The sequence below is a fragment of the Helianthus annuus genome, chromosome 4 (genome assembly GCF_002127325.2).
Source record: "Helianthus annuus cultivar XRQ/B chromosome 4, HanXRQr2.0-SUNRISE, whole genome shotgun sequence".
Classification (NCBI taxonomy): domain Eukaryota; kingdom Viridiplantae; phylum Streptophyta; class Magnoliopsida; order Asterales; family Asteraceae; genus Helianthus; species Helianthus annuus.
In genome coordinates this window covers 189,129,570-189,139,380 of record NC_035436.2, presented here as the reverse complement: position 1 = coordinate 189,139,380, position 9,811 = coordinate 189,129,570, and the positions used below count along the sequence as shown (strand labels likewise).

Here is a 9,811-nt window from a genome sequence, read left to right as displayed (position 1 = left end):
GAACCGGTATTTTCGATACAAGTACTGGTTGACATCAAACTTATCAAACTTAAAAAATAAAGAGAATAATAATAATAATTATTATAATATTTTATTATAATATAACATATAGAAGATTACTGTTCAAAGGTTTTCTTTTTTAATATATAGGGTAATTCTTGGTCCATATTTCAAACAATGTGCAATTTCCAATCCACATTTTCTTGAAACAAAAACTCTTTTATGTTCTTAAGTTCCAATACCTACTCTTATTTATGTTCTTAATTTCCAATGCCTACTGTTATTTAGTAGTTATTGACTTATTTCCCCATCAATCTAAAATACTCAGTATCACATGTCACCAACACACTTTCACATGTATTTTTATTAGCCTTACAATAGCTTTCTCTGAGTCAAAGGGCGATTTAGCGTGAGGGGTCGCCGGAGTTCCTGGCTTGACCGCTCATTCTAAGTTACCTGCTGCTCCGTTTCTTCGTTCTATCTTATATTCTTCTTCGGCTTCCTCGGCCGTCTCTTCACCGGTTGGCTTAGTGGGTCTGATATTGGTCGCGACTATCTTGTATAGGTTCAGCTAGACTGATTCGAATCCCATTAACACTTCTTCGTGTGGAGTTTTGGTTGAGGAGCCTGTTTCTGTTGTGTGGCTGTGGTTAGTTCTATGGCTGATAGGAGGAACCTGTTTGGCAGTAAGGTCAAGTTTTTTGTCTCGAACCTCCCTGAGGGTTGCATTCCTTGGGAGCTCAGGAGGTGTATGGAGTTGTATGGGGAGGTTGCAGGCTCGTATGTTGCTAGGAAAAGGGACAAGCATGGGAGCAGATTTGGTTTCGTCTCCTTTTCGGGAGTGAGGGACAAACAAGAATTGTTGGGTAATCTTGGAAAGGTCAGGATGGGGGATTTCAAGCTCAGGATCAACGTGGCTAGATTTGCGTTGGAAAATTCAGAGGTAGAGACTGAGAAGGAAGTTCCGGCAAAGATGTCTAGACCGCTTGGTCAGAATCATGTAGGAGGCAAATTCTCTGTCAGGGATGTTAGGAGTTATAAGGATGTGGTGGGGACTTCTAATTTTGGGAGTGGTTCTGCTGAATTTTCTGTTGATAATCCGGTGGCTGGGACGAGTAATGTCGAGAAGGTTATCATAGTCCCGGATAGGGTGGAGGCTTTTAAGGCCTGTCAAGGTTTGGCGGTGGTGGGAAGAGCGGTTGACCTGGAAACCCTAGTGGATATAGACAGACTTCTTTCAATCGCTAAGATCGTTGTAGCTAACGTCCAATATCTTGGTGGCCTGTCGTTACTTATTTCATTTCATGAAGAGGAGTCGGCAAATCGGTTTTTGAGTGTTAAGAACATTTGGGAACCTTGGTTCTCTAAACTGGATCTGTGGAAAGGTCAGACCCTCCCCTTTGATAGGGTTGCTTGGTTAAAGTTAACTGGCATTCCTTTGCATCTGTTTGAAGGTGATGTCCTAAGTCAGGTGGGTGCGGTGTTTGGCAAGGTGCTTCATGTTCCGAATGAGTTTGAGGAAGATCAAGACTTATCGGTAGTTAGAGTTGGGGTTCTGGTTGGTCATCATAAAAGGATCGTGGATGAAGTAGTTCTGAGTTGGAAGGGTAGATCGTTCAGAGTTGGTATTGAGGAAGTCCATGAGGTGTGGGTGCCTGATTGCCTTAGGAGGCTCTCCGAGTCGGAAGCTGATGGAAACCCGTCGTCAGAATTTTCTCCGGTTAAAGATGATCAGCCATCCGGCGTCGGAGATACCCAAGAGTCGGGAGGGATCGGGGGAGTTGAGGAGTCTCAGGGTTTTGGTTCCAAGATGCATGGGGATAATGATAACTTTATGGGGGTGGGAATTCCCAGGTTAACGTAGAGCCCATGCAAGAAGAGAGAGAATTTGTGGGTCCCGAGGAGGAGAATGGTAAAGGTGGTCACTCGTTCCAATCGGCTGTCAGGCCTGGCATTAATTTTTTAGTGGGGTCTGGAGAGGTGGGTTGTAGTAAAAGACATAGGAAGCCCAGATTGGGCCCAAGAAGCAAGGTGGGCCAGTCGAGTTCCTCTAAAGAATTTGATGTCTCTCCTGGTTCCCAAAGGCCCAAAAAGAGATTTAGATCAGAGCCTGAGGACTTTCCGCCCGGGTTTGGATTCATTGGGTTTACCTCAAGGGTTGGAGAAGGAGGGGCGACTAGTCAGCTTGAGAAGGAAGGTAGTGATGGTAATCTGGATCTCAATGTCTGTGCGATGGTGGAGGAACCCCCGGCTGAGGAGCGGTTTAGAGCCGGTGAAGTGCAGGGGAGTGTCGATCCGGTGGTTAGGGCGAGTATTGAAAAGGAAGTGGAGGAAACGGACCAAATTGGGGCTAAAATTGGGATCGATTTGAAGGACCATACGGATTTGCTCAGAAAGGTCATCTTCTCTCCAGGTATTAATGGGGTGTCATCATGAATGTCCTCTCGGTATACCTGAGAGGGCTGGGGGGTGGTAACAAGGAAGGGTGGATCAAGTCAATCAGGAAGGAGTTCAACATCAGTTTCGTGGCGATTCAAGAGTCGAAACAAGGTAATGTTCCCCACTCTGTTTTGTCAAGGTACTGGGGTAGGGGGTTTTGGTTTTGAGACAGTTGACTCGTCGGGTCTGTCGGGTGGTTTAATCTCGGTGTGGGATGAGAGTATTTTTGCCGTGGAAGGGAATAACAAGCACAGGAATTTCTTACATGTTCGTGGGAAGTTGAAAGGGTCTAATAGGGTGGTGAATTTGCTGAATGTTTACGCCCCGCAGGGGATTCAGGCAAAAAAGGAGATTTGGGATCTCATATGTGATTTAATCCTGTCCAATGATGGTTTGTGGGTTGTTTGTGGGGATTTCAACGCTGTCCGCTTTCGGGAGGAGAAAAGAAATTGTTCTTTTAAGCCCAGCTGTGCAAGTAACTTTAATTCTCTTATCTATGACGCCGGATTGATTGAGTATGAGATGAGAGGTAGGAAATTTACTTGGCAATCAGAGAATAGTCAGAAGATGAGCAAATTAGACAGATTTTTGGTGAATTCTGACTTTTTCAATGATTGGCCCGAGGCCCGCGTTCAGGCCCTTCCTAGTTTATGGTCAGATCATTGTCCCATCGTCTTAACTTCTAAATCAGCTAACTTTGGTGCTCGGCCCTTCCGGTTTTTTAATTCGTGGTTGGGGAGAGAAGGCTTCAAAGAAGTGGTTGAGGAAGCGTGTCTTAGCTTCTCGGCGTCGGAGTGCAATCCAGATGTGAGGTTAATTAAGAAATTGGGGTATGTTCGGTCTAAATTAAAGAGTGGAGAGATGCGATGATGTCCAAGGAAGGGGAAATCCTTAATTTGGCAAAACAGGAATTGGAGGAGCTGGAATCTGCTCTTGAGGTTAGGGATCTTGAGGAGGAGGAGATTTGGGCCTTAGCGGAAAACAAAAGGATAATCGAGGAGATCGAGCTGGCCAAGGTTAAAGATCTTAAGCAAAGGTCCCGTGTTTGTTGGGCTAAAGAGGGAGATGAAAACTCGAAGTTCTTTCACACTATGATCAACTGTAGGAAGGCCAGTAATGTGATTCATGGGATAACAGTTGGAAATGAGTGGGTTTCCAAACCGTCTTTAGTGAAAAAGGAGGTGTTTAATTTTTTTCAGGTTAAAGTATAAGGAGGAAAGTAGTTCTCGGCCCCGGCTTGTGAATCCTAATTTGAAGAAGATTTCGGATGAGGAAGCTCGGGGGATTGAATCTAGGTTTTCGGTTGATGAGATTAAGTCAGCGGTTTTTGAGTGTGGGGATGATAGGGCCCCTGGGCCGGACGGTTTCAACTTTCGATTTTTCAAAACGTTTTGGAGGTTGTTCGAGGAGGATTTTTCCGCATTATGTCGGGTTTTTTTGACTCGGGTAGTATTAGTGAAGGTTGTGGTTCTTCATTCATCACTCTTGTGCCGAAAGTGAGAGATCCGCTGGGGCTTGGCGATTATCGCCCGATTAGTTTAGTCGGGGTTATTAATAAGGTGGTGTCTAAAATTCTCGCGAATAGGCTTAAGAAGGTTCTCGGTTCAGGGATTTCGGATTCCCAATCGGCTTTTTTGGGAGGTAGACTCATCCTTGATGGGCCGCTAGTCATTAACGAAGTTCATGCGTGGCTTAAAAGAAGTGGAAAAAAGGCGTTTTTGTTTAAAATTGACTTTGAAAAAGCTTACGATATTATCAATTGGAAGTTCGTGGTGGATATGTTTAGTTATATGGGGTTTGGAGAAAGGTGGTGCAAGTGGATTTGGGGTGTTTTGTCTTCTGCTCGAGCGTCAGTGTTAGTTAATGGTGCCTCGACTTTTGAGTTTAAGTGGGAGAAAGGGATGCGACAAGGGGACCCTTTATCCCCGTTTTTGTTTGTGGCGGTTATGGAAGGATTATCGAGTATTCTGGATAAAGCTAAGGAGGTTGGGGTATTCTCGGGGGTTGCTCTTCCGGATGATGGGCCTTTGATTTCTCATTTGTTTTTTGCGGATGACGCGTTGATAGTCGGGGAATGGAACTCCAATGGCGCTTTGAACGTTGTCAGGCTTCTTAGGAGTTTCCATGCCTGCTCGGGTTTAAAAATTAACCTGGGTAAGTCCAATCTGTATGGTATTGGAGTAGATAATGGGGAGGTGGGGAGGTTGGCCGAAGTGGTAGGGTGTAAACAGGATTCGTTTCCGTTTAAGTACCTAGGTTTGAAGGTGGGGGCGAACATGAACCGTGTTAATAATTGGAAGATGGTGTACGATATTTTTGAGTCGAGATTAGCTCTTTGGAAATCGGCTCTGTTATCGATGGGAGGTAGAACTACGTTGATCCGCTCTGTCCTTCAAAGTCTCCCGTGCTATTTTTTCTCGTTATATAAAGCGCCGGTAAAAGTAGTTAAAGATCTAGAAGGAATGATTAGAAAGTTCCTATGGGGAGGGTCAAGTGTGGGAAATAAAACCCACTGGGTCTCTTGGGATATCGTGGCGAGATCCAAGGATAAAGGGGGTCTAGGGCTTAAGAAGTTGTGTAATATCAATAAGGCGATGCTTTTTAAATGGGCGTGGAGATATAAAACGGAAAAGGGCAGGCTTTGGGTCAAGGTCGTTGATTCATTACATTCCAGAGGTTCGGGTTGGTCGTTTCTTCCGGTCAATAAGTCTGTAGGTGGGGTGTGGTCTAATATAGTTGCTGTTGTTAATAAGCCGCTGCGTGATGGATCGAGTATCCGCAATTTTTTTAGAGGCAGAATTGGCAGAGGGGACGAAACTCTCTTTTGGCTGGACCCGTGGCTCCGGAACATCCCGCTGAAAGAGTCTTTTCCTCATTTGTTTGCTTTGGAGGTCGTTAAAACATGTTCTGTCAACGAGAGGCTAGCTGGAAACTGGCTATGGAGGCACGATCCGGATCAGGAAGACGAAGCAACAGAACTTGCGGAGTTATGTGCTGCGGTTTCCTTAGTGGTCTTAACGGAGAGAAAGGATGGTTGGGTGTGGAAGGGGGATCAGTCGGGTGTGTTTTCGGTGAGCTCGGCTAGGAAATTATTGGAAAATATGGAAGGTTCGGGTTGTTGCTTCCAGCTTGATTGGTGCAAGTGGGTCCCCATCAAATGCAATGTGTTTGTGTGGCGAGCGGGGCTGGGTCGGATTCCGACGGTGGACGAGCTTCAGAAAAGAGGAATGGATGTCGGAGAAGGATTTTGTCCGCTTTGCAGATCAGAGGAAGAAACGGCTTCTCATTTGTTCACTTCGTGCTATATTGCGGCTGTCCTGTGGCAGAAAATTAGTGGCTGGTGTCGCATCCCGCCTATTTATGCGTTTTCCGTTAAAGATTTGCTGGAATTCCATAAGTATTGCTCGCTCGGAACTGAAGCTAAAGACGCCCTGCATGGTATCATGTTTACTGCGTGTTGGTGCCTTTGGTTAATGCGTAATAAGGCGATCTTCTCGGCCGCCGTCGTAAAGGTTGATAGTATTTTTAGCGAGGTTAAGTCTTTGGGGTATCTGTGGTATAAGAATAGAGCAAAAGGTAGGTCGATTTCTTGGGTTGATTGGTGTAAATTTGTATTTATGTAGTTTGTAGTTTGGAGTTTGTTCCCGGTCCGATTTTCGGGCTTGGGTGTGTTTTCTAATGAAGTTAGCTTTTCAAAAAAAAAAAAAAAACATGTCACCAACATTTTGTAGTTTCATCTTCATGACTTAGTTTTCCTCTTAAATTTCTCTTGTTATGATTTCTGATTTAATTAAGAGTTAAATGCCATTTTAATTCTTGTGGTTTGGGTTATTTTGCCAGTTTAGTTCAAAGGTTTCATTTTTTTGCCCGCGGGTCCAAAAAGATTTCACTGTTGCCATATTAGTCCACTGGGTTAACTTCATCCATTTTTTCTGTTAGCGAGAAGGGCAATTCGGTCATTTTATATGTAAATCTGTTAACTAGAAGGCAATTCGGCCGTATAAAACGACCGAATTGCCCTTCTCGTTAACAAAAAAATGGATAAAGTTAACCCAGTGGACTAAAATGGCAACGGTGAAACCTTTTTGGACCCACAGGCGAAAAATAAAACATTTGGACTAAATAGTAAAATAGCCCAAACCACAGAGACTAAAATGACATTTAACTCTTTAATTAATTTTACTAATCAACTTAGGGGATACGGAGTGGGAGCGGCAATCGATCGGCAAAGAAGTTTGCCGCGCGGCAAACACCGCCGCCGACCAACATAGGTCGCGGCAAAACATTGAAAGCGGTGTAGGTTTGCCGACGCGAGGAAGAAGAGAGAGAGTGAGGGAGCAGGAGAGAGAGAGAGGGAGTGTATGAGAGAGAGGGTGTTGTGGGGTGGGGTCCATGCCATCTCTCAACCAATCACACCTTTTTTCTTTTTTTTTTTTTAAAAAGTTTACCACTTCACCAAGTGTTTAAACCATTGCCAACACTTTTCACCAAAGTTTAAACACTTTTCACTGATTGACGTGGCACACTCTCATTAGTTGATTTTTTAGTTTGCCACTCCAAAGTATTTAACCACTTCCTTACACCCTTATAAACCCTTTCAATCTACACATTTGTAACAACTCTACACATTCATTTTTCTATTATGAGAATTAAACCACAACATCATAAAAGAGGGACACATGACACCACCTTGGTGTTATGATTTCCAAAATCTCAAAGATGCATCCACATACACCAGGATTATTAATTTGGATAAAAAGAATATTTTGTAGCTCTAGAAAGTATGAGATATCGTCAGCAATGATGTTTCGGTCTGTTTCTAAAGGAGTTGTTGTATTTGTTTTATATTCTTTTATTCAACTTTTCTTAGCAGGTCGATTTACTAATTTATAACTCGTCTTTGAATTGTGGTTTAGTTAAAATAATACTCCAATTTTCAAGCAATCTATATAAAATATATTACCACCTTTTTCTTAGAAAGGTTCTACTTTTAGTTAATTTATATTCAATTTAACTATTTAAGTCTTGTATTGCTCAAACAAACTCAAGAATTCAACACGAATTATTCATACAACATAAACTCCACAAAAACACATTATTATGCTAAAGATAAATATGTTATAATAACGAAAAAATCGTTGAAAATCTTAATGCTTAGATCTTGTATTTCAACTTGGAAGCCAATTGCTCTAAGGTTTTTGTAGAGCACCCATCTTCCCTAAGAACATTAGCAGCTTCATTTTTGAGATCCCGAATTCGACTTCTAATTGATTGCACTTCTTCCCCCTCGAATAAACCCCTCACGACCCTTGCAATCTCCGCATGACCAACAATGCCATTTTCACCGATAGTAGGCCTTAATGCTACTTTCAGACCTTTGGTTAGGTATAACGCGTTCATCTTTTGCTCTGCATAAAGTGGCCAAGTGATAACCGGCACGCCATGGACTAGAGTCTCGAGAATTGAGTTCCAGCCACAATGGGTCAGGAACCCACCAGTTGAACTGTGGCTGAGGATCTGGGCTTGTGGGGCCCATGAAGGAACCACAAGCCCGTTACCTTGAGTTCTTTCCAAGAACCCTTTTGGTAAAAAACCTAAAGGGTCCTTGTGTCCATGAGAATCAAAATAGGTAGCGTTAGGTTGATCATTAGGGCTTCTAACCACCCATAAGAACTTTTGTTCACTCAACTCCAAACCCATGGCTAACTCATTAAGCTGATTAGTTGAAAGGGTTCCACCACTTCCAAAAGATATGTACAAAACAGAACCACATGGCTGACCATCTAACCACCTCAAACACTCTAACCCATCTACATCACTACTTGAACCGGTTTGTATCAGGGGTCCAACTGGATACACCCGCGGCTTACCCGCCCCATCCTCTAGCAATACTTTCAAGGCATCACTCTCTAACTCCTTGAAGGTATTTACAACTATACCCTCAGCCATCATATACCTTTTTACATTATGAAGCATCCATTTGTATGCATCATTCTTTCTATCTTGAACCGGGTCAACCAAGTCTTGTCCATGAACCGGTATGCAACCTGGAATTTGAACCGGTTCAGGCAAGTCCCTATACTCGCATGAAACCATTTGATCAAGTTTAGGCAAATAAAAAGTGAAAGACAATGACATAGCATTAGATGGGAAAAACACATAAGGTGGAACTCCAAATTCAATAGCAACATCAAAAGCATCTGTGCCAAAAAGATCAACAAATAAAGCCACCATGTTTGTTTCTACAACCAAGGGCCTTAATGCTTCACGAAGCGAATGAAGAGACCGCGTAACCATGAGACTGATTAGGGTTTCTGCTTGGGTGTCTTGTGGCAAATCATCAAAGTTGATAGGAGGAAGAATGAGATAGTTTAAGCCATTGGGGAGTGAATCAAGAAAAGCATTTTGAGATGTGGATAAAGGTCCATCATTTGAGATGATGAAAGTTGCTGAGATATTGTGGTAATTTTTTAGTCTCTTAGCAAACTCAACCATAGGGATCAAGTGTCCCATTCCTGGACTTGGTACAATGGCTATGTGGGGTTTTTTCTGCATTGGTACGAGAAGAGAAAGTGATAGATTAAAGTTGTGATACTAATGGAGATAGAAGGTGATATTATATATACACATATATTAGATAGAACCACCGGTTAAATATTTTATAATCACTATAAATTATTTGAAGTATGAAAAGTATGCACAGATTGCTTTACACATACTCTACTTTTCTATAATAATTTTGTAATAACATGCGTACTCGTTGGGGTGAATAATGCCCTACTTAGGTGTTGTCCGCCACGTGTTGTCCTAGTCAGTAAAGGGGCGTAGTGGTGATAACGCCCAATAATGCCCCGTCAAGCATACACAGTTATTTAATTAAATAAAACAAAAACCATCAAAAAAATCTTATTGGACAAAGAATATGAAGATGATGGGTGATTGGACAAGCAAATTGGAGCAAGGCGTTGTATATTCCACGCCAAACACAAAAAGATTAAAAAAAACGCCCATGGGGCCGTTTCCGGGCGTTTTCTGGGCGTTGTCGGGCTTCAAAACGCCCCAAAATAAACGAGTACGCATGGTCTAAGTATTATGTCAAGCGGTATACATTTATTTCTCTATGATAAAATGTCTTATAAATATTAGTCTCTAATATAATAAAAAAACTAGTTAAATTGCCATGTGTGTTCAACGCGAACTTGGTCGGTATCAGTTTCGGCGGGAAGTTCTTTTATATTCGCTCGTTTGAAAAGGAACGAACATGAACAAGAAAATTCGTTTGATTAGTTAAATAAATGAACAAGAACAGATGTCTCGTCCCTTTATTGTGTTCATGTACGTTCGGTAATGTGTTCGTGAATATTCGTTCATG

General features: G+C 42.5%; 3 protein-coding genes across 3 annotated transcripts; 2 read left to right on the top strand and 1 right to left on the bottom strand.

Annotated features, from left to right (window-relative positions):
• The first annotated feature begins 2,553 nt into the window (after positions 1 to 2,553).
• Positions 2,554 to 3,309, top strand: LOC110934062. The gene has a single exon (XM_022177256.1). It carries the CDS (start codon positions 2,554 to 2,556, stop codon positions 3,307 to 3,309), a length of 756 nt encoding a protein of 251 aa, XP_022032948.1.
• On the top strand, positions 3,309 to 6,118 carry LOC110934063. Its single transcript, XM_022177257.1, has 3 exons — positions 3,309 to 3,638; positions 3,786 to 6,015; positions 6,063 to 6,118. Exons 1-3 carry the CDS (start codon positions 3,309 to 3,311, stop codon positions 6,116 to 6,118), a joined length of 2,616 nt encoding a protein of 871 aa, XP_022032949.1.
• A 1,351-nt stretch (positions 6,119 to 7,469) lies between these two features.
• LOC110937606 (hydroquinone glucosyltransferase) lies at positions 7,470 to 9,012 on the bottom strand. The gene has a single exon (XM_022180049.2). The coding sequence runs from the start codon at positions 8,992 to 8,994 to the stop codon at positions 7,594 to 7,596; it is 1,401 nt and encodes a 466-aa protein (XP_022035741.1). The 5' UTR covers positions 8,995 to 9,012; the 3' UTR covers positions 7,470 to 7,593.
• Positions 9,013 to 9,811: the final 799 nt, after the last annotated feature.